This window comes from Lepidochelys kempii, chromosome 1, assembly GCF_965140285.1.
Source record: "Lepidochelys kempii isolate rLepKem1 chromosome 1, rLepKem1.hap1, whole genome shotgun sequence".
Classification (NCBI taxonomy): domain Eukaryota; kingdom Metazoa; phylum Chordata; order Testudines; family Cheloniidae; genus Lepidochelys; species Lepidochelys kempii.
The window spans coordinates 136,380,062-136,404,607 of NC_136380.1; the positions used below are offsets into that span (position 1 = coordinate 136,380,062).

Consider the following 24,546-nt stretch of genomic DNA (forward strand, 5'->3'; position numbering starts at 1 on the left):
AAGGAACGCTCTCTGGTATGTTTATCATACCAGGCTTTTTGCTCTTTTTGAGCATCCTGTAAGTTTTCTCTAGCAAGGGCTAAAGAGGTTCGGAGGGTGTTTTGTAGGTTGGTTACAAAGTCCAGAATGTTAGTTCCTGGAGAAGGTGTAAATCCCTCCCATTGCTGCTTCACCAACTGCAATGGCCCCTTAACCTCACGGCCATATACAAGTTCAAATGGGGAAAACCCTAAACTGGGATGTGGTACAGCTCTGTAGGCAAAGAGCAACTGCTGCAATACTAGGTCCCAATCATTGGAGTGCTCATTTACGAATCATGGCCCCCAAAGTTCCATTAAACTTCTCCACCATGCCATTTGTTTGATGGTGGTAAGGAGTGGTAACCAAGTGATTTACCCCATGAGCTTCCCAAAGGTTTTTCATAGTTCCTGCCAGGAAATTAGTCCCTGCATCTGTGAGGATGTCGGAGGGCCAACCTACCCTGGCAAAAATGTCTGCTAGTGCCTGGCACACACTTTTAGCCCTGGTGTTGCTTAGAGCTACTGCTTCCGGCCATCGGGTGGCAAAATCCATGAAAGTCAGTATGTACTGCTTTCCTCTGGGTGTCTTTTTCGGAAAAGGACCCAGAATATCCACAGCTACTCGCTGAAATGGAACTTCAATGATGGGGAGTGGCTGGAGAGGGGCTTTGACCTGGTCTTGGGGTATTCCCACTCTTTGGCACACCTCACAAGACTGGACATAGGTAGAAACATCCTTGCCCATTCCCTCCCAGTGGAATGACCCCCCCAAACGGTCTTTGGTCCTGTTCACCCCAGCATGGCCACTAGGGTGATCATGGGCTAAGCTCAAGAGCTTGGCCCGGTATTTAGTTGGAACTACCAACTGTCTCTGAGGATGCCAGTCTTCCTGGTGTCCACCAGAAAGAGTTTCCTTGTATAAAAGTCCTCTTTCTACAACAAACCTGGATCGATTAGAAGAGCTGAGAGGCGGTGGGTTGCTCTGTGCCGCCGTCCAAGCTCTCTGGAGGCTTTCATCTGCTTCCTGTTCGGTCTGGAACTGTTCCCTTGATGCTGGAGACATCAGTTCCTCATTGGATTGGGGACATAGGCTTGGTCCCTCTGGAAGCGATATAGGGGATGGAGCTGTTTCTGTTGACTGTGAACCGCTCTCCGCTGGTGCACTATGTTGGGATTCAGGCTCCGGCTGAGCCTCTTGTGTAGGGTTATCGGCTGCTGCCAGTTCAGGTTCGGTGGGGCCCTCTGGTGTTGAGGTTGCAAGTACTGGATTCAGTGCTGACACGGGGTCTGGTGTTGGTTGTTCGGCTGGTTCCGGTTCTGGGACTGGTTCCGTCTGGGTCTCTGGGACTGGATCCACTACTGCTGTTGCAGACATTGGCCTGGGGTCCAGGTCCAGCACCTCTGACCGGGTCCTGATAGAAGTTTCCGGAACAGAGCTAGGCCTCACAGCTTGTTTAGCCTGGCTGCGGGTGACCGTTCCCACCCTCTTGGCCTGCTTCACATGCTTGGCCAAGTCTTCCCCCAACAGCATGGGGATGGGATAATCATCATAGACTGCAAAAGTCCACATTCCTGACCAGCCCTTGTACTGGACAGGCAACTTGGCTGTAGGCAAATTGAAAGAGTTGGACTTGAAGGGTTGAATCGTCACTTGGATCTCTGGGTTGATTAAATTGGGGTCCACTAAGGAAGCGTGGATAGCTGACACTTGTGCTCCGGTGTCCCTCCACGCGGTGACCTTCTTCCCACCCACACTCACAGTTTCCCTCCGCTCCAAGGGTATCTGGGAGGTATCTGGGCCTGTGGACCTCTGGTGTGATTCCGGTGCAACGAACTGTAATCTGTTGGGGTTCTTGGGGCAGTTGGCCTTTACATGCCCCAGCTCGTTACATTTAAAACATTGTCCAGCTGACGGGTCACTGGGGCGAGGAGGGTTGCTGGAGAACGGGGTGGTGGGACGATAAGGGGTCTGGAGGGTTCTTTGGGAGGTAGGTGGGGCTTTGGGCGGCCCCCGGTAATAGGGTGTGGTCTGGGGTGGTCCCTTCTGGTCTCCGCTCCAACTGCGACCAGTTTTCTTCTTCTCTGCCACCTCCACCCATCTGGCTCCAATCTCTCCTGCCTCGATTACAGTTTTGGGCTTCCCGTCTAGGATGTATCTTTCTATTTCCTCAGGAACACCCTCTAAGAATTGTTCCATTTGCATTAGGAAGGGCAAATTTACTGGAGATTCAACACTTGCTCCTGATATCCAGGCATCCCAATGTTTCACAATGTGGTAGGCATGTCGGGTAAATGACATGTCTGGTTTCCACCTTAGGGCTCTGAACCTCCGATGAGACTGCTCGGGTGTTATCCCCATTCTGACTCTTGCCTTGGATTTAAACAGTTCATACTTGTTCATGTGTTCTTTAGGCATTTCAGCTGCCACCTCAACTAAGGGTCCACTGAGCTGCGGCCTCAGCTCTACCATGTATTGGTCAGTAGAGATGTTGTACCCAAGGCAGGCCCTTTCGAAGTTTTCTAAGAAGGCCTCAGTATCATCACCTGCCTTGTAGGTGGGGAACTTTCTGGGATGGGAAGTGGTACCTGGAGAAGGATTGCTAGGGTTTGTTGGTATATTCTGCTGGGCCTTTATCCTCTCCACCTCCTCCACATGCTTCCTCTCTTTTTCCTTCTCCTCCTCCACATGCTTCCTTGCCTCCATTTCCCTCTTGTGGGCAGCCTCCTGTACCTCCTTCTCCAGCCGCATGAGTTCTATCTGTCTTTCATGTTCCCTTTGTTTTTCCTCAGCCTGAAATTTGGGTAATTCCAGCTGTAGTCGAGCTGAGGATTTGGTCATTCTAACCTCTCTGTTTTTAACTAACTTTACACCCGAGGTTTAGAAATAAACAAACAAAACGTGGCTGTAAAATTTTGCTGTGCTGGAATAGAATACCTATTCTCTGATAGTGACTGTCAGCCTACAGAAAAAGACAATTCCCTTGTCTCTGCTCTGGGCCCAAATTAAAGCAAAAAACCTCCAACTACTTGGAAACCTGCTTACCCAGCCCAAAGAAAAAGCAAATGGGTAGAACACACACCCCCTATTTACTTTTAGGAAGAAAAGAAAAAAAAACCTCTGGGTTGGAAGACTGTGAATTTCCCTGCAGGAGTTAAGTACCCTGCCTCCAGGCAAAGAAAACCTGCAATTCACAAGATAATCCCCTTTTGTCTCTGCTTGGCCACAAAGCAGAGAAAACAAAGGTGCTTTCAGTTTCAAAGCTGCTTTCTGGACTTCCTTTCCACAGGAAAAAAAAAATTCCTTTTTAAAATCTGTATTTCTAGTTCAAAAAATCTCAACTGGATCTCAAAATGATTTCAGGTTAATCCCACCACTATGCCACCATGTCAAGGTTCCTCCCCCACTCTGAACTCTAGGGTACAGATGTGGGGACCTGCATGAAAAAAACCTCCTAAGCTTATCTTTACCAGCTTAGGTCAAAACTTCCCCAAGGTACAAAATATTCCCCCCGTTGTCCTTGGACTGGCCGCTACCACCACCAAACTAATACTGGTTACTGGGGAAGAGCTGTTTGGACGCGTCCTTCCCCCCAAAATACTTCCCAAAACCTTGCACCCCACTTCCTGGACAAGGTTTGGTAAAAAGCCTCACCAATTTGCATAGATGACCACAGACCCAAACCCTTGGATCTGAGAACAATGAAAAAGCATTCAGTTTTTTACAAGAAGACTTTTAATAAAAAATAGAAGTAAATAGAAATAAAGAAATCCCCCCTGTAAAATCAGGATGGTAGATATCTTACAGGGTAATTAGATTCAAAAACATAGAGAACCCCTCTAGGCAAAACCTTAAGTTACAAAAAAGATACACAGACAGAAATAGTTATTCTATTCAGCACAATTCTTTTCTCAGCCATTTAAAGAAATCATAATCTAACACATACCTAGCTAGATTACTTACTAAAAGTTCTAAGACTCCATTCCTGGTCTATCCCCGGCCAAGACGACTACAGACAGACACAGGCCCTTTGTTTCTCTCCCTCCTCCCAGCTTTTGAAAGTATCTTGTCTCCTCATTCGTCATTTTGGTCAGGTGCCAGCAAGGTTACCTTTAGCTTCTTAACCCTTTACAGGTGAGAGGAGCTTTCCCCTGGCCAGGAGGGATTTCAAAGGGGTTTACCCTTCCCTTTATATTTATGACAACTGGTGACCCAGCTTGACTGCCAAATCCCATTATAAATGTCCAGTGCTGGCAGTTACAAAATCATCTGTACTAAAAAACTGAACCCACTTGTTATAGATGTATGTTCAATACAGTAAAATAGAACCTCATGCTGTTAGTAAGTCACTTTCTAAAAAGAATTGTACCTTTAACATTCTTACTATTAAATATATGCCTTTTCTTAACTTTCTGGGATAGTGATGTAGAAGAAATATGTTAGCATGTATTCTTCTTAGGCTGGGAAGATCATAGAATGTCAGGGTTGGAAGGGACCTCTAGAGGTCATCTAGTCCAACCCCCTGCTCAAAGCAGGACCGATCCCTAACTAAATCATCCCAGCCAGGGCTTTGTCAAGCCTGATCTTAAAAACCTCAAAGGAAGGAGATTCCACCACCACCTCCCTAGGTAACCCATTCCAGTGCTTCACCATGCTCCTACTGAAAAAGTTTTTTCTAATATCCAACCTAAACCTCCCCCACTGCAACTTGAGACCATTGCTTCTTGTTCTGTCATCTGCTACCACTGAGAACAGTCTAGATCCATCCTCTTTGGAACCCCCTTTCAGGTAGTTAAAAGCAGCTAACAAATCCCCTCTCATTCTTCTCTTCTGCAGACTAAACAATCCCAGTTCCCTCAGCCTCTCCTCACAAGTCATGTGTTCCAGTCCCTGAATAATTTTTGTTGCCCTCTACTGGGCGCTTTCCAATTTTTCCACATCTTTCTTGTAGTGTGGGGCCCAAAACTGGACACAGTACTCCAGATGAGGCCTCAATGTCAAACAGAGGGGAATGATCACATCCCTTGATCTGCTGGCAATGCCCCTACTTATACAGCCCAAAATGTTGTTAGCCTTCTTGGCAGCAAGGGCACACTGACTCCTATCTGGCTTCTCGTCCACTGTAACCCCTAGGTCCTTTTCTGCAGAACTGCTGACTAGCCATTCGGTCCCGAATCTGTAGCAGTGCATGGGATTCTTCTGTCCTAAGTACAGAACTCTGCACTTGTCCTTGTTGAAGCTCACCTGATTTCTTTTGACCCAATCCTCTAATTTGTCTAGGTCCTTCTGTATCCTATCCCTACCCTCCAATGTATCTACCACTTCTCCCAGTTTAGTGTCATTTGCAAACTTGCTGAGGGTGCAATCCACACCATCCTCCAGATCATTAATGAAGATACTGAACAAAACCAGTCCCAGGACTGACCCTTGGGACACTCCACTTGATACCGGCTGCCAAGTAGACATGGAGCCATTAATCACTACCCATTGAGCCTGACAATCTAGCCAGCTTTCTATGCATCTTATAGTTCATCTCAGTGAGAGAGTTGGAGTGACTTATGGGACTCTTCCTGGATCACAGGTTGATGTCCTAGAGTTAAAAGGTCTTGGAATGTTCTGAAACAGTCTTATGACAGTGTTGGGGCTGCTACTGCTGTCTCATCTGGCAAAGATGACTTTCAGTGGGGAAAGGGATTGCCAGGTTCCTCTGGTGCCACTTAGGTCTGTTCTGAGACTGCTACTGATGTCTAGCATAGGAGGGCTGACTAAAACTGCAGATCTAGGCTGAAAAAGTCAGAAGGATGCTAATCAGAAGAGTGAGGTTCTGGAACAGCTGTTCACTAGAAGTAGCAGGGGAAAATAACCTCACTAGTCTAATTTGACTGTAGGTTTTAATGACAATCTCCAAACAGATCATTGAAAAACAAAGGTTAGCAAACACTGGCAGGTCCACACCTCTAGGTTCCATTTTACTGCCATGGGTGGTCAGAGAAAAGTGGAGGAGGAAGGCAGGCACTCTGCCTTTCATGCCTTTGTGGAAACATGAAGTGGTATGGGACATGTGACCACAACTGACACTACTATTCAATGGGCTCTACCCAGTCTTTAGCCCATGAGTACCTACAGCATGATCCATGCTGACATATTTGAACTATGCACTTTTGTTAACATTTAAGGATGTACTCAGTAAGTACACTGTCAATGCATTAAAAGGATGTGTGTTTGACCAGGTAACAAAAATATTTACCTATATTTACAGACACCTCAGGAATGGAGGTTGTCTGTAACTCTGAAATGTTCAAAACTCTGAACAAAGCACAGTTTGGGCTCCAGATTCAGCAGCTGACACTACAGGCCAAGTTTCAGGGGCATCTGAGCTTTCTACTCAGCCCTGGCTGGCGTAAGTTTGCAAGCTTTTCCTCTTGCCGGCAGATAGTGCATGTGAGAGAGAGAGAACAGCTTATCCCCTGGGGGAGCTGGAGGTAAAAAAACAGTGCATCCCCTTCCTGGCAGGGGCAGTGGTGAAAGCAGTGCAGACCCCACTGCCTCAGGCTGGCAGCCTAGATGTGCTTACCTTGAAGATGCAATGCAGGCAGAGTAGAGTATTTACTTTCTGCCTTCCCCCCCCCGATAGTGCCTGATTGGTTACTTCTGGTTTCACATAATGGCCAGTAGTCCAGTGAGTCTGTAAATCCCGTGTTTGTATCTTTGAGGTTCTACTGTATACCACAAGAAAAGCCCTGTAGCCCCACAGATGAATTTTCAGCAAACAAAGGAACTCTTTAGGCCCCTAAGGCCTCATTCAAACAATGTGGGGGTATTTTATTTTTTAAAGCAATGGGGAATTTTAAATCTGAAACAATACATATACAAACTAGCAGTACTGGAGCTGTACACTAAAATACTATGACAAATTGAATTTGTCAGCTCATAGTTGATCACTTCTAAAGCAGTTCCCCATTTGCTATGTACGTAAGTTAGAGTGAAATAATTGCTGTTGGAACTTTAGACTCTGGAGTGAAAAGAATAGGTTCAACAAATCAATTGTTTAACATAACTTTATAACGAAGATAAGCTATATACTAAGAAAATAGTAGGAGCAGCCTATACTGAAGTCAGTTTTTCAAATATCTTCGAAATGAGAAATCAGTCTCCTGCTGTCAAAACAAGACCAGCTGTTTTCCACTTAAAAACTTTTGAAAAAAGTCAGCATAAAAGATTAAATTGTCTTCAGAATCTCCACCTGGTGGTTTCAGATTTTACCTTTTACATCTACTGTGATACAGCATCCTGTCAAAAAGACAGATTTTCGGTATACAAGTCTATAAGCAACAATGGAGCAAGGATGTCCTGATGGGGAAAAAAGCCCTCATCTTTTACCACATCATAAAATGATCTCCTTTCAACTCATTTGTAGTATATATGCAGTTGAAGTGTCCACACCATGCAATGTCAAATTTTATTTGAAAGAAACAGCAGGACCTCTTAATATTATCTTCCAGTTTTCCTGGGATGTTTTAGAAATAAGCATAGTTCTTAAATGAGGATTGGATAAATCTACAGCTAAAACAATTTAAATAACCAATTTAAATGGAAAATGCAAAATGTTTCTGAAACAACTAGGTCTTCAGTCACTTGTATGAGGTCTTTCACATATTTAATAAGCCAACGCTAAGAAATCAGTTTATATAACATGCAAAATAATGGATTACGTGTACTCTAAACTGAACCAAAGTATCTTACAGTATAGCTGTGTATCTGCTTGATATTATGCTATTCATTTCAAAATTATAACTATTTTGGAATGACAGTATAAAGATACCTGCTTGCAAAAGTTTCTCTATTTTGTAGTGCAGAATAGTAAACAGAATGGTCCAAAATCTGCCTTGCACCCTATCCAACCTCACAAAATAGTTCAAGTTCCATATTCAGGAGGGTGCTTCAACATTCAAATTCTATTTACCTCAGTGGAACTTAAATATATGATTAAGAGTTGTCCTGAAAAGAAATGGCGTAAGTTAGGGAAGAATGGCTGTAAATCTTTTGATCTATTATATTTTCTTTATTCTTTCACTGGCGCAATGTGCAGGTATAGGTTTCTTGCATCAACCATGCAGTACATTGTTCAGCAGTTTTGATCTTTTTTAAAAAAAAGAAAAGAAAAGCTGTTTGAGAGTTGCTGACTTATTGGAAAATAGTATTGCAAGGTCTTAATTGCCAGCCCCAGATGTTTCTTTAACCACAGCATGCTGGGATGCATCTCAGAGCTCACATGACAGGGGCAAGGGGGAATTAGTCTTGTATTGTGCTGTGCAAGAGTTTCCTATTTAGGACTGTGACAAACATAGCAACTTTTAATCTTACTACGTTAACCAATATTTCTCCCTTTAGGCCTAACAATTAAGAAATTCCCTATTCTTTGTGCTAAGTCATACAATTGTGAAATACACCCAGACACTAAAGCTTTTTTTGCATTTAGATCTGATTTCCTTCCAACAGGCTACATAAACACGAGATCTGCTTTTCATCTCTGCATTGATAAGGCAACTGATATACTGATGCCTCTAACTTTGGAATACAGTAAGATTTGCTACGACTGTTTATACTGACTTGTTCAGTTAACACTTTCACGACCCATGGCAACTGGAAGGATTTTTACAGTATTTCTCATAACCCCAAAAGCTCAATTTTGGAAAAAAATTATGGGGCAGCTGATTTGTCTTAAGTCTTCAAAAAGAGAACATGTCAAACATGCTGAAAACTTACCAGGTTATTTAAGCTAATTACAGTTCAGATTCATGAAGATACAATAAAGTCTCTCTATTTAAAAGTATTCAGCTTAAAAGATGTTTTTTCCCAAGAAATTGCACTTTTCTGTCGAATGCACTTGATCGAACAGGAGAATTGGGTTCATAGAATGGATTCATTGCAAACTGAGGAAAAAGGAGAGAGACTCATCAATAAACAGACTGTTTAGAACTACAAAGAAACAGAGAAATAATTAGTATTCTTCAGCTCTTAAGAGACCAATTACTAAAAGCCCTACATTGAACCTTAGCACCAGTTTTTAAGTAGAAATCCCTAGTGATATTACTGGAGATTTCTGTTTAAACTGGCACTGTTCTGAGGCTCAGGTGACTGTCTTCCCCTCAGTGTACTATTGCAGTTGCTCCAGCTGGTGGAACCATTTTAATAAGACTTGTTATTATTTGCTTAAATAAAGACAGTTATCAGACCCCAAATCTTAGTTCTTTCTCCATACCGTAATGTTAATTTGACCAAGCTGAGAGGCTGCTGCCCCCCAACCCCATTTGTATATTACAAGAGTTTAAACAAACTGGGGTGAAATCCAGCCCAATGAGGGGCTGTCAACACCTGCCCCACAACTCTGGGTGCCTCACAATGCCTTCTATTGTAGCTCCCAAGCTGGGCCGCTCACAAACAGCATGCAGGTCACATCCTGAGTGTCTGTGTATTGCTACACCCTTAGTCCAGCAACTCTGACCCCAGCAGCCTGCCAGCAACACTCCAGTCACACTGTGGCTTCCAGCAGCCTTGGTTACTCGCTGCAGGGTGACCCCAACATACACCCAGTCCTGAATTTTCCCCAAAATGTGTTCTGCACTGTCCAGCCCTCTTCAGGGCAGTTCAGATATTAAAGGCCTGTTGCCCCTGTAAGGGGGTCAATATGCAACTGTTTGCTACTTTAACTGGAGTTACCTAAACAGTTCAGTTTAAACACTGGATTTGTTCTGATTAAAAATAAAAAGTTTAACTACAAAGAGATACATTTTAAGTAGGTAGAAGTATAAGATATTGAAGTCACAAATGGTTACAAGATAAAACGCTTCCTAGTAGCTAAAATTTAATGGAGTAGACTTGGCTCAAGGTAAATCCTTACCACATGCTCCCAGTAATATTGCTCACTAAAATCCCAAGACAGGATCCTCCTCCCACTTAGGGTAACCAGGTGTCTGGTTATCGACTGGAAAGTCCAGTCAAAAAGGGGATCTGGCACTGTGTGGTCAGATGTACTGATAAGACACTAAAAATCCAATTACTGCAGGTCGGGGGGAAGTGACAGCCTCTTGCCTGGTCCTGAAGCAGTGGCTTCTGTGGCAACACACATGAACCTTGGGCACCCCCGTTGAGGAGCATGGTTTGCAGGGCTGCAGTAGAGGAAAGAGTGAGGGGGTCCATGGTGAGTGGGGTAAGGGGCTGCCAGCAGGTATAGAATGAATGTGAGCTGCCCGCCACCAATGCTTCCCCCGGCCAGGCTCTCAGGGAGCTCCGGGGCAGGGAGGGCTCAGATGGGCAGGGAAGAGGGTTACTGGGCAGGCAGCACAGAGGGAGGCTAGAGGCTGCCATGCAGGAGGGTCATGTCCTAGCTCGCCAGTGGGGCTGCCTGGCTACAGAGCTCTTCTGATCTGCACTTCCAGGTTGCCTGTTGAAGCTGGGCTTTGCAAGTCCCTTGGGGCTGTTCAGACTGGAGTTGAGGGCAGAGAGCAGCGAATTAAGGGATGAGGGGAGCAAGCAGGGGAAGGGGCCTCGAGGGAAGAGGTGGAACAGGGTTGGAGCCTCAAGGGGGTCCAGTTTTGAGACATGAGAAAGTTGGCCACCCTACCCCCGCCCAAAGTCAAAGGGCTGGTTCCTTTGTCATCTTAAGTGAAAAAGAGTGGTGTGTTGGATCATATTAAAGAAGTTCTGTATTAAAATCACAAATGAGTTTGATTCCCCATAATTAGTAATACCCTGGAATTTAAACAAAGAGGTCTCTTGGTTTTTGGTACTGTTTCTCTCCCTCTATGTGTGAAACTTGCAAGCTGCTAATTGCGTTAGTACATTCTAAGACAGAGTCTGTTCTCAAAGCAATTCACAGAGAGAGACTCAAAGCAATACTCTGTAACAACAGAAACAGCACCCAGAGACTCCCCGCCCTTTTGTTGTATTAACAATTGTGATTAAAATAGAGATAGAGGATGTATGTGGATGGATGCTTGGTGTGGATAATAACTGAATTATCAGGGAGGTGCTAGCCTAAGAATCCAGTGTCCCATCGGCTGAAGAAGGTGTCAAGTGGAAATAACCAGAGGTTCCCCCCCCGGAGGGCAGACTGGAATCCACCCAACAGCCTCAAGAATGGGAGAACCAAAGAACAAGATAACACCTGGCAGCACGGAGCCGTCAGGAATGTGCCATTTGCTGATTGATTCAGCAACAGCATGATGAAGCAATTCCCATAGACTGGCATAGGAAGAAATTCCTATAGACTCTAGAAAGTGAGAACTTTGGGGTCTGATTCTGCAAACCAACTTCCAGGAGCATCAGACATGATGCTTCCTCCTCATGTCCAGGCCACCTGGCCAGTGGCTTGGCATGAGCAACTCTAAGGCTGGTAACTATGATAACAACCTTGCAGAATGCGTGTGTGTGTGTGTATGTGAATAAATATGAGATTGAATGGAATGTTATAGCTATAACTAACTGCTTACTATGATTCTTTCTGTATTCACAATAAATGTGGTATTTTGCCTTTTTCCCTTTAATAAGATCCTGCTGGTTTTTAATTTATTGGTATAACGTGTATGAGTGAGAGAGATCAGGGGGATGTTTTTGCCCCTCACTTTTGTAGTCTAGTCCCCCTTTGGTAAAAGAGTCTCTACGGTTTGCTTGCTAAGATTCAGATTGATCTGTTCCTGCCCCTCTTCGTTACCAACAAATGGTGACCTGAGCTGCTCACCAACTTTCATGAGACCTGGATAGAGGGTGTTAGCTTTTCCTTTGTCTTTGAGGAACAGGTTTATCCTCTCCCCAGACTAGTCTGGTAAACACACTGAGTCATAATTTCATCTTATGTTCATAACTCTTAATACACATTGTGTCCATACATTTTATCATATTATTGACCAGTGAGTTATTAGTTTTAAAATGGTTCCTCACCCCACATATTTTGGTCAAAGATTATTACAACAGCTTGTAAGGGGTGAATACAGGGTGTATTCAGTCACACCAACTCCCTTAGACTTTAAGTCTCTAATGCATCATATCTAAATTTCACCCACAGGAGTTGAGAAGGTGCAATTTACACCATTTTAGGCTCACCCCTAAATTTGGCTCTTAGTGATAATACCTTCACACAGAAATGAAGGCCTCTCCATGGCCAGAACTGCTTATAATGCTGTGTCAATTAAACCTGCTAAGATCAAGTCTAATAGACACAATATTAACTGCTCTGGCTACAGTGGCTGGGTCTAGACAGGGTTTCCAGTGTGATTAACTCTAGTACAGCTGCACCTGTGGCAATGGAGGGAAATTTTGGAGTTTCCCTAATGCAGACAGTGCTTAAGTGTGTATGGTAGAACACACTTTAAAATTTTACACAAAATTATAAGAAGATCATTCTTACCTTTATATACAAGTCATAGACATCATTAAAGAAGTTTTTAATTCCATCTTCTTGTCTTACATCATGAAGCATAATAAATCTCATATGTGGAACAATTAAGGAAGCAATTTTCCTTCCAAAAATGTAAGATTAACTGTTAGTGACTCTGTGCTCTTCCCTCTCTCCAAGTAGTTTTATAACCAACACTAAATTTGAAAACTAATGAAAAATCTGACACGGTATTTGATTGACGCAAGCACTCACAGCTTAATGCAGCAAATGCTTACACCTGAATTTTATATATGCAAGACAATGTCCTTTGGAATCTAGAATTTAAAGAGGAATCTCCAGGCACATTAACTGTAGGAAACATTAAATTTCAATCTGCAATTAAACTCCCCATGCTTTTGGGAGCAAAAAGCGTTACCTCCCTCATTCAAGTCTTTATTTTGTAAAGAATATCCAGATTTAGACGAGATTTTTTTTTTTAAATACAAAGTAATGTTTCCATGTACCTGAAATTAGAATAGACTGTCAAATAAATACAATCACTATTTTTACAACATACATGGCAATTAACACCTGGTTTCTGATATCCAAATCAAGTCTGTACATCTAAGTGACCTGAACAAACTATCTATTTTTACTGGATGTGTAGAGACCACCAACAGGCATGTATAGTTATATCCAAGCCTCTTATTTGCAGCTTTCAAAAAGGGGTTGGAATTAAAGAAAACTGTATGGGAAGGAACAGATCTCTCTATTGTTCCTCTCCTGGTGTTATCTTTATAACACTTATCCCTCTGCTCAGGGCAATCCCCCTTAGGGTATTTCTTCTGCCCTCTCCATCCCCGCTCCAGATTAAGATCCATTGTTGTCTCTCACACTTAGTCCCATCTTTTTAGAAGTGATCTGCCTCTGACAAACTTCATCCAGATGTTGGGTACTATCTCTAACCTACCTTTCAGTAAAAATAGCAGAATTAGTTCTGCTCTATAATTATTTCATTTAACTTATCACTTGCTGGCAAAAGTGAATAAATACAGAAAAAGGATATGTCCTGCAGTGACAAAAGCAGAAACAAACCATTCATTAAACTTGTCCACTGTTTTCAGGTACATGTTGTTAGACAGCCACATATTCTCGTCTACTAGGTCAAGAGCAGCATGAGCTATGAACTGGTTGAGATGACGATGATCATCCTGATATCGTGGAAAACAGAATGAGTTATTTTATATGAGTAAAACCTAAATAAGAATAATCTGCCAGCTGCTGTAATAGCTGTACATTTTCTTACAGCTTGTCCCCTCAACCTTTCTTCTGCAAGATATAACACGGTCTTTAATGAAATACAAATACAATAAGATATATTCCCAATACTTTGGTGTCAGAGGTGAAAGACAACAGGGCATCAGAAAACAGAGAAGAACTAGGGTTTTGTTTTTAATATAGTCCATTTTGCTGAAAGTATTGTGCAATAGATCCTAGGATTAAGTATCACGGGTGTAAATGAGTGCAACTCCCTCATGATAAATAGGAATGGCATTAGCTTAATGTCACAGTTGAATTCGTCCCTAACAGTGCAGTGACTATGTAAGTAAATGCAGTTATGTGCTTAGCAGTAGTTTTCTCATCCTAGAATATTCAAAAATGGTTTACTGAAAAGAAGAGCTGGCCAAGACCATTCCCTAAGTGTCCAATAGTTTAGAAACTGTGGCTGTCCTTCCAGCATATCCTATACTGAGGGAATACTGCTCAGATGCTGCTCTCGCACCCACAGGTCCGCTCCATTCCTCATGGTTTTCTCCATTTTCTGATCTGCTCAGATATGATAGGAAGAGTAAAACTGGGAAGGAAAATAGATCTTTTGGAAGCAAACAGTATCATCACTTCCTTAACAGCTAAATGGGAGTGGGAGGAGGAAAGGGAAAAAAACCAAAAACATTATTAAAATGTGACCTGAGATTATGCTTGCCTGCTTCAAACCATTTTAATTTTAGAGTGCAAAAAAATGAAGTTTACTCAATTGTCAGAGGCATTTCAGCATGACTATACATCTAAAAAGCTCTGTTTTAGGATACATTGAAGATACTAATCAATAATACAAATTAAACTCATTATTAAAACCCCCTTTTCACTTCAGCTCTGTACTCTACGCTTTATTTTCTTTATGCACCCATCATGGTATGTGTGTTCTATCCTCATTGGAGCCATTATATTACACATTTTCTAACCTGTATTTATTTATAAAGCTACTCAATCAGGTCAATTAACACATACTTTGGAGACCTTATTCAGACCTGACCCAGTTTAAAAAAAAATAATCAGGATTATCATTCAAATAAAAACTAAAACCAGTGGTATTAACTTTGTGCTGTAATATTAATATTTAAACATCAAAAAAAGATTAGAGTAAAACTCTAAACTTAATCCTCCGCATTACCCTCTAGAACAGTGAATGACATCACACAGTTGCACTATGGAGGTGGTGAGATAAATCAAGGATAGCATGTAACACATCAAGCAGCAACTATAAGTAGTACATACTCGATTCAAAACAGAATCTCTGAAGATACAGAAGTGTATGTGTTCGGGAAAGACAGAATGGTCTGGTGTTTAATGCATAGAAAGAATCAGGAGTTATGGGTTCTACCTCCTGCTCTGCCAAAAGTTTTCTATACAAGCAATAATAATATTAGTTACCTCAAAGGGCTGTCCTAAGACTTTATTAATTCATGTTTGTAATGAATGTTCATCAAATAGAAACAGCTATAGCTATACAGAGTATTATCAAAATCTACAAACCTTGGACTCCACTTTTCCAGAAGGTAGAAATTCCATTTCAAATACTGGATTATCATGATGACCGACTATTACAAAGTAGAAACTTCCAGACATTGTCTTCAAAATAATGCCCTTTCCAAGAAAGGAGAGACATGCTTTACAGATGTTTCCAGACACACGAAATGTAAATGCATTTAGAGAAGTCCTAAAAAAGAGTCAGCTAATACAAAATTATATTGTACATTAAGAGGAAACGGTGTCAACTAGTTGAGGTAAGCAAGTTTTTGTAAGAGTTTTACAAACTTAAGACATTTGTATATATTTAAAAACATTCCATTGCAATCTAATTCTTACAAATTTTTGCTAGCATACCACACCCTGAAGGCGTAGTTGGCTGATAATGATAACCAAAAGTGGAAGTAAATATGGACCTGCTCCTGCAGTGACTAATGATATGCTTCGTTTTAGAGTAATAGTTCCACTAATAGTATATAAAGTTAAGCACTCAGCGAGTCGTTGCAAGATTGGGGCCTAATCTATCTTTTGTCCAAAAGAGTGACATTCGAAGATGGTAATAAACAAGACAATAGTGCAAAAGAAAAGGGGCACTGTCTGCTTGAAATCTTGCCACTTTGAGCTGAAAGTTGCTTCAGGCTCTACCTTCCCCGCCCATGCCCATTTCCATAGTTTTACAGCCACGTGTGCCTGTTTCTTTGAAGGCTCTGCTCTCTGTGGAAGCTGCAGGAAAGACTCACCCTCCCCACCCCGAGACTGGGGGGAGGATTACGGAGCAGCTGACACCCACCCGGGGAACAGAGGCAGAGAGAGGTGGGGGGCGTTAGCGGGGCCGGATGGGACATGTTGCTCGCGTTAACCCTCAACTTTCGCGGCCCCTCCCCTGCCTCGCAGGGGGTTAATTGGCGGCCGGTGACAGACACGGGCAAGGGAGGCCCAGTGCAGCAGCCAGCCGCTGCCCCCTCCTGTGGGGAAATGCAGGGCAGGGATTGTGGCACCGGTCACCGGTTAACAGGGCCATGGAGCAGCGATAGGTACTGTGCGGGGAGGGGAAGGGCACACGCCTCGTCACTCAAGCCCTCGCCCCAGGATTGTGACACTTCCACCGCTCAGCACAGGAATTGAAATTAGGGGGAGGAGTGTTCAATTTTACGGGGAGAGAGGGGGTGAGACGGTGAGGGTGAAGGTGGGCTATATGGCACCATAGTAAAAAAACTGAAAAATGTTTCATGATCATTTTATTAGATTTTAAAATATTCACACAAATTAAAGTTGGCTACTCAAGCCTTCTATGAAGCACTACATCTACATCCTTCTTGTTTTCTTGTTATAATTTTGTGCAACTCTGTTAATGCACTTCTTGAATGCAATGCATTCATCTTTGGTTGCTTCTCATGTGTCTGGTACTTCCATTCCTTCAATTGATATGCTCATTAGTTCATTCACATGATGAGGCGGAAGGTGACTTCCTTCAAAACACAAAATTCTATTCAATGATGAAAAAGAACGCTCAACTGTTACTGCTGTGACTGGGAGTAACAAGAGATGAATTCCTACTTCTTTCATCCCAGGAAACACAGCATAAAGATCAGGTCGAGCCACTAGTGATGATAAAAAAAGTTGAAGTCAAATCTTCATTCATTCATCGTAGGATATTCCACTCTGTGTTCAAATTCTCTATTCTGTCCTGAGCACATGGCAGCCCCATTGTTGTTAGTGCCTCACTCCACTCAACTGTCGGTGGTTTATAGGACAGGGATCTGTAAAAGCTACATAGAGGTGGAGTAGAATCTAGAAGTCGCTGTTGTAGATTTTTAAGAATCAAGTCTGTGTACTTTTTCAGTTGTCTTAAACACTTCTTGTCTTCTTCACTTAAGGATTCAATATAAATGCCTTCATTAGTCAACTTCTGGACTGAAGTTTCTGCTTCTTCCAGTACTTTTTCAACGGATAGCTCTCTGATTGATCCAAATGAAGCGTCTATTGCTGGACAAAGATCTACTACTGTTGTAGCAGATGTCTGGATGGCATTGTTTAATGACCCAAGTGGTTTCAACAGTAGATTTACAAGGGAGAGAATAGCAATAGTCTTCTCTGAACGTAGTAGCAAAAGTAATCCACCAGCCGCACTACTTGGATCCATCCCATCTTGGTAGATACTTTCCAAAGCCAGTAATTATGGCTGAAGTAATTTTAAGACAACAGCCAAGGATTGCTCATGAGAAAACCAGAGGGTTTTCCAGGTTGGACTAATTTGAACTTCTGTCCCAGTGTATCTTCTGTATTTTCCAAGATAATAAGTCTTTTTGGACTTTTGTTGAAAAAAGAATATAATGAAGACATTAAATGTATAGCTTTTATAATGTCTTTTGAAGAGTCTGCAGCTCGTACTAGTGCTAGTTGGAGTAGATAGCCTCTGCAGTGTGTATAGGAGAGACTAGGGTTACGCTTTTCTCTAAGGAAAGCTTGTGCTCCACCATGTCTTCTAGAGAAGTTTGCAGCTCCATCAAATGCACAAGCAGCCATCTGTTTGGGGTCCAACTGACAAGCATTTAACTCTTCTAAGATATGGGTTGTCACAGATGCAGCCAATCTAAAAATGCATCTACTGGCCTACCACTGACATCAAGATAACGTACACAATGACTTAAGACTTGATGACCATTTGCATTGGTGCATTCATCAGCCATGCAAGCAAATTTTTTGAAAGTGGGGAGAGAATTCTTCACTTTTTCAACGGTTGAGTCTTTCACTGTTGCACCACATGCATCTAGCCAGTCAGTTGAGTTTCTTGCAGAAAGATAGTGAGCATTTGCTGGTCTTGTTTGGAACCAGTGTTCAACTTCAGGATGATCAAGTGACAATGTACTTAACATTAGCCTCCAGTTTGTAGCAAGTGGTATCTCTTGCCTAAATAGTAAGTATGATACCACAGCCATGTTTGTTCACATGAACTGTGTTGTGTCTCTAGCATTCTTAACAGCCTCATGAACACTCACTGGTGTTGTCCTTGGTCAGTGGAAACTCAGAGTTCAGAGGTGCTTTTACATGAGTTCACCTTCCAGGTGGGGAGCAAGAAGGCACCTTGCTCGTTCCTTCAGCTGCTCACTGTTCACTCTGGTCACTGTTGTTTGTTGTGCCACCGTTCACTCCATCGCTCTGTTGCCAATGGCCCTGCGCCATCACCTTCTGCTGCCACCTGCCACTGTGACCTCTCTGAGTTGGTCTCTTGAGGTTCCACCCAGCTCTCAGTGATTTCAGCTGAGTTCTCAGTAGGGGAACCTTGGCGCTAGTGCAGACTCGGCCGTCTCTTCCACAGAAACGCTGTCCCACAGCAGGTCTAAGCACTTAGACCTGATTCTCAGTGATTTCAGCTGTAGTGGTCACTTAACAAAACAAAAGACTATCTATGGAGCCTAATCAGCTTTGTTTTTAAACAGTGGAGAGGAGCAGGTCTAATAGTACTTGTGACTTAGGTAGACCATCAAGCAAAACACCTGTCCCCACCCTCTCTCCTGATGCCCTCAATCATCACAGGCTAAGTACAGTTCTACTGCCCTTTACTCACACAATAAGAACAACAACATTTATTTATCCCCCACATTCAAGTGATTTGTAACCCAACCCCAGCCAAAATCTATCACTTGGGCAACACAGCTCTGTTTGCTGGATACCTAGGTAGACTAGGTGTGAATGTAAATATGATCTGGAAAGGCCTGAAGCGTTTCCCCCCAGCTCATCACTAGCCATCAGGGAGAGCTCATTTGGACTTTGAGGACAAACCATAATTTGAAATTATTAGGTTGGCCGACATCACCGAAATGAATGCACTGACATGGTCATAAAAAACAACAGCCGTATAAGGAAGCTAGTCTATGTTCACACTTTTCACATCTAGTATACTTTTTCTATGCACGTATTTTATCATACACTGTATAAGCTTTTAAAGTGTGTATTAATGTTTCAAATTCAATTCAGATTTCCAAACAATCAGTAAATTGGCAACACTGCATGTATAACTAGTTCACAAAACGGGGGGAGGGGTTTGGGGAAATTCAGGAGGGGAGTAAACACCCCCAGGGGGGGGGGAAAGGGGAGGGAAATTCCTGGCCCCCGCCCAGGCGGGTCCCCGCAGAGCAGCTCCTGGCAAAGGGACGGCCACACAGCAGGGCCCCCCCCCCGGCCACTCACCCACTTGTGCAGCCGCCGCGGCCCCAAGCTGTCCCCGCGGGCTCCCCAAACACCCGGCGCGGGCTGATGGCGTCACCCCTGGTCACCGCGCTCTGAAGGTGAACGCCCAGCCCCTCTCAGCTATCGCGAGAGCGATCGGTCACGGTCGGTTCTCGCGAGGGTTCCGGGGGAGGGGGCGGGGCCGTTGGTAACGGCCGGGCGGGGCTGATTCGCGAAGCGGCGATTAGCCCAGTTTGGCGGCAGGTGCCGTTGGCGGCGCCGCCGCGGCTCAGCGACGTGGCCTGGGCAGTCGCGCGCGCTCCCGGCCGCTAGCCCCGCCCTCGCTAGGGCGCCCCCTGCCGGGACTGGCGGGGCCGAGGCTCCTTGGCTGAAGTATCGGGTGCGGGGCCCCGAAATCGCCGGAGGCGGCCCTGCCCGGAGCAGCCTCTCGGGCTCCGCATCTCCGCGGGGTCAGCATGAGCCCCCTTCCCCCGGGCATCGCCCCCGGTAGGAGGCGGGCCCCACGTAGCCGTGAGCAGTTCCTAGGCTCAGCCCGGGCCGGGCTCCGCCCCCTGCCCGGGGAGCGCCGGCACTCAACGGTCCCCTGACTCCGGGAGCTGGGGCTTTAGCGAAACAGCCCGTCTCCCGAGACACGCGGCGATTGCCCCGGGCCGCGGCAGCGACTGCCGCCCAGCTGGTATTTCTGTGCGGAGCCGCATCCCCCTCTGGGTGCCGGCGAGGTGTAAATGGTGCAGTTGGACAGGGCCTGCTGGGCCCCACCCGTTCAATGGAGCTGTGCTGGGGTGGGCTTCTGGGGCGGCTGCTGGGAAGATGAGTAATGATGTTTTGTAATATTTTAGCTCAGGATGGCTTCTTCTGAATTTCAAGCGTTGTCCCAAGATGAACTCCGAAAAAGACTTTATCAGACATTTAAGAACCGAGGTGTTTTGGACACACTCAAGGTGTGTTTTGTTTTAAGCTAGTGTTACGTAGCACTTACCTTACATATGTTTCTCTGCAGCTATGTGGCACTGAAAACAATAGGCTTCAGTGAAATCCATGGTAGACAAACCTTTTTTGTTACATGGTCTTTTCTCTCATGGAAAATGCATATTTTGGCCCCAATCCTGCAAGCCGATCTGTATGGAGCATTGCATGGAGCCCCTCCAGATGCAACAGGTTTTCACACAGGTATAAATGTCCACCTGCATAGATTGGCTTGTCGGATTGTAGCCTTTTTTAGGAGTGTAAATAGTTTATTTCTGGTCTAGTCTGGTCTGGTCATTTACCTGTCACTTATTTACCTTTTAATTAAGCCCACTAGCCAAAATGAAAATACTTGTGCTGCCATGGTATTAGCCAGGATGGACAGTGATGGTGTCCCTAGATTCTGTTCGCCAGAAGCGGATGGCTCACTTGATGATTACCTGTTCTGTTCATTCCCTCTGGGCACCTGGCATTGGCCACTTTCAGAAGACAGGATACTGGGCTAGATGGACCTTTGCTCTGACCCAATATGGCCATTCTTATGTTCTTATGCCATCTCCCTGCTGCTCTTTTAAGGACAAAATAGTTGTCTACTCTTTATAATATAGAGTATTTAATTATAAAATATTTAATTTTTAAAATTTAACTTATTTCTCCCTTTTATAATCTTTCTTCCTGATTTCATGCTACTTTTTCTCTTCTGCTTCTTGAACGCATAGCCGAATGGTTCGCCATAATTGCCATTTGATCCGTTCTTGTGCAGCCACAAGGGGCTTGAAGGGCCGAGAGTCCAACATTGGAACAGACGTGATGCACCCATATAATATGGTGTCTTCGTCTGGGCCGCCTCCACCCCTCAGTTGGTGGAAGTTTATCCCGGCTGTTACAAGTCACCAGGAGAACAGCATTTGCCAGAACGTCTTGTGGCATTCTCGCAACACGTCCAAAAAGCATAAGATGCTGTCGGTGGACAGTGGCCCCAGTAGTCTGGCCCTGCGGGGAGTGACTGTAAACATCTGCATTACAAATGAAGTCATTCCACTTTATATCCAATATATGACGTTGGAATTTTGGGTGGAAAGCCTCCAGCTTTGCCCAGTTCGGGTGGCATAGTGTCCATGTTTCGCAACCATACAGCAGTACAGAGAGGATAGATCCTGAACTTGATCATCATGCCAAGATTATGTTGATTCCATATTTGTTGTAAACGACCCACGGCAAATGCTGCGATGCCAATCCAGTGGAGAACCTCTGTGTGAGAGTTGGAGGAACTGGTGAGTATAGAACCCAAATAGCAAAAGCTGGAAACTGCTTCAACAGTTTCATTATTGAAAGAGATTGGAGTCACTGATGGACTTGATCCTAGATTTTGCAGCTTTGTCTTTGACCACGAAACATGGAGGCCACCCTTAGTCGACGACTCCTCCATTTGCTGGAGTGCCTCGCAAAACCTGTCGGGGCTCTGTACTAGAACATCATCCGCATAGTCAAGGTCTGAGCACGAGAGATTACCAATCTTAATGCCTATGGATCTGTTAGAATGCTGCATTACGAAATCCATTGCCTGACAGAAGAGTTCAGGGGCCAAGACACAGACCTAGCTGACACCAGATACTGATTTAAAAGGTGCAGACGTCAGATTCCCGAGATGTACACGGGCCGTGGTTCCATTATGCAGCTCGCTAATCAAGTCCTGTAGAGTGTTTGGGACATCTGTGTCCTTTAAGGCCTTCCATAGTTGGACTCGGTCAACTGAATCAAATGCAGCCTTAAGATCGACATATGCCATGTACAGAGGCTTCTTGAATTTGCGATGTGTCTCCAACAACAAAAGGAGAGCCAAAATGGCGTCTAAATTGGACCTGTTCCTAGCAAAGCCTGACTGCTGGTGGCAATGCTTCCGATGTAGCAAGGGCTTCAAACACTCCAGCTACTTTTTCTCCCCTGTAATAAGTCACAGTAATAATTGTAGTGCCTAGTGGCCCCAGATGACATCAGGGTTCCATTGCACTAAGCACTGTACATACACACAGTAAACAGCACCTGCCCCAGAGGGCATGGACTTTAAATAGATAACCAGATAAGGGATGGAGGAGAAAGGAAATATTATTCCCATGTAATGGAGAGGCAACTGAAGCATGATGAGATTAGGTATTTTGACCAGTGGTCACAGAGGAAGCAGGGAGCAGAACCCAGATCTTTTCAGTCCCAGTGTATTTTTCCCTACGTTGTTTTGTGTCTGTTGTTTCCTTGTCTCTTTCCTTCCCTTGAGTTTTCACTTTCCCTGTATTTTCTGTTTCTTTTTCCTTCTCTCCACAATTTCTTTCTCTCAGTCATCTACTTCTCTTTTGTACCTTGTGCCATCTATCTTTCCTAGTCTCAAACATTTCTGCATTAATATAATCTTTACTACATTTACCTGTCTCTGTGAGAAAGAACTAGATGGTCTAGTTGCACGGCACCCTAGTTTCCTCCCCCCTCCTCCGCCCCTATCTGCAAAAGGATTAGTGGTGGCTAGACCACTCTGTACCCTTTTCCCTCTTCTCCTCAGCAACTTCTTGGCCTGTCATTTAGTGGACTAGTGAATTTTTTAAATAAGCTGTAACTGAATATGCTGCAGTCAGGCCTAGTTTACACCTAAAACTTAGGTTGACCTCGCTACATTTCTCAGGGCTATGAAAAATTTCATGCCCTGTGCTCTTTAATTAGGTCAACCTAACCCCCACTGTAGATGTAACTAGATAGATGGAAGAATTCTTTCATCAACCTAGCTGCTGCCCCTTGAGGGGATGGATTTACTATAGTGATGAAAAAACCACATCTGTTGCTGTAGTGATTGCCTACACTACAGCAGCATAGCTGTAGTACAGCAGTTGTGCCGCTATAATGCTTGTAGTGTAGATGTGCCCCGAGACAGTAGCAGGATCTAGACACCATTCTTTTTGTTTCTTTACATATACTGAATCTGTATGGCTTCAGGAAAGCAAAAAATTCCAGTGTTTTCTCTTTCTGTTGTTGAATTTCTGTTTTTACCAGACGCAGCTCCGAAACCAGCTAATCCATGAACTGATGCATCCAATTTTAAGTGGAGAACTTCAGCCACAACCAGTGTCCAGTGAAGGCAGTTCATTGTTAATTGGAGCTTCCAATAGCCTGGTGGCAGATCACCTGCGTAGTTGTGGCTATGAATATTCACTTTCTGTTTTCTATCCAGAAAGTGGATTGGAAAAGGAGAAGGTGAGCTCTGTAATTTATTATGCAAGGAATGTGAGAGATGATATTCATGTAGGACTTTGCAATCGTTAACTGATCCTTCCAATATAATTTTTAAAATCCTCTGTGTAAAGGAGGAGCCAAGGGTTCACCGAGTAGTTTCAAGGCTTGTGAGTTCCGTATTAGTTTGAAACTTCTAGTACAAATTATAGCTGTTGAGTGCCCAGATAAAGGGGTTCCACACTCAGGATACTTGGTCTGTAGTGTCTTCATTGACACTATAAGTGTTCTAGAGATGGTGAGTGTTCTGCAACTTTATATTCTAAAAGGTAGCCTTGATTCGAACGGATAATTGGGATATAGTCTTTTACATCGACAAGCCTGATGAGACAGTCTTTCTTCCTTCATTGGAATGCTCTTGAGCTGTGAAATTGGGCATTCTCCCAAGAGATATCCCTGACTGCCACTTAGCTCACATATAGAAGCAAGGCAGGATTAGCTCTGTCCTACAATTGGTCTTTGTGTGATAAAGTGGTGGATCAAATCTGTCTCAAGTGTAGCAAATCCAAGGTGGATCTCTTTACCGCAACAGAGAAAAACAGGTTAATTGCTTGTAATGTTCTTAAAATTTTGATTTTTTTGCCTTCTTTTTTAAAAAGGTGTTTACTATGCAAGATCTTCTGCAGCTAATTAGGATCCATCCAAAATCCAGTCTTTACAAATCATTGGTAATAATTTTGATTCTGTAACTCTTCCTTCAATTATAATTTATGATTGAGTACACAGAATAATAATCTTATCTTTTTCTTCATACAGACTTCAGGAGCTCAAAAAGAGAACAAAAAAGGTATTACATATTTACATACTAGGCATATAATGAGTCATCCACTTCCCCTAATATTTCCCCTTTTCCTTGATAGCTTAGTTTATAATATCATATGGGTAATAGAAACTCTATTTAGATATTGAATACA

At 43.7% G+C, this 24,546-nt stretch overlaps 2 protein-coding genes across 12 annotated transcripts in view; one reads left to right on the top strand and one right to left on the bottom strand.

The window, feature by feature from the left end:
• Positions 1 to 8,059: 8,059 nt before the first annotated feature.
• TRAPPC2 (trafficking protein particle complex subunit 2) lies at positions 8,060 to 19,551 on the bottom strand. 2 transcript variants are annotated; one of them, XR_012160181.2, is made up of 6 exons: positions 19,394 to 19,533; positions 15,209 to 15,319; positions 13,457 to 13,605; positions 12,425 to 12,506; positions 8,785 to 8,951; positions 8,060 to 8,157 (listed from the first exon to the last, which is right to left on the bottom strand). XR_012160181.2 is itself a non-coding variant. In XM_073355162.2 (5 exons), exons 2-5 carry the CDS (start codon positions 15,299 to 15,301, stop codon positions 8,853 to 8,855), a joined length of 423 nt encoding a protein of 140 aa, XP_073211263.1. In that variant the 5' UTR covers positions 15,302 to 15,304; positions 19,394 to 19,551; the 3' UTR covers positions 8,060 to 8,852. The 2 variants fall into 2 exon arrangements, 1 of the variants encoding a protein (XP_073211263.1); XM_073355162.2 differs by having other exon boundaries at positions 8,060 to 8,951; positions 15,209 to 15,304; positions 19,394 to 19,551.
• Positions 19,552 to 19,578: 27 nt separating this feature from the next.
• OFD1 (OFD1 centriole and centriolar satellite protein) overlaps positions 19,579 to 24,546 on the top strand; it is a 66,212-nt gene continuing 61,244 nt past the window's right edge. For 6 of the 10 annotated variants that reach the window (XM_073355016.2, XM_073355065.2, XM_073355056.2 and 3 more), the window contains exons 1-4: positions 20,267 to 20,334; positions 21,079 to 23,596; positions 24,232 to 24,300; positions 24,389 to 24,419. In XM_073355016.2, coding sequence (XP_073211117.2) covers positions 23,261 to 23,596; positions 24,232 to 24,300; positions 24,389 to 24,419 — 436 coding nt within the window. In that variant the 5' untranslated portion in view covers positions 20,267 to 20,334; positions 21,079 to 23,260. Of the gene's footprint in view, positions 19,843 to 19,912; positions 20,070 to 20,232; positions 20,564 to 21,078; positions 23,597 to 24,231; positions 24,301 to 24,388; positions 24,420 to 24,546 lie in introns of those variants that run through there. The other 4 variants (XM_073355046.2, XM_073355102.2, XM_073355074.2 and 1 more) reach the window with 4 other exon arrangements.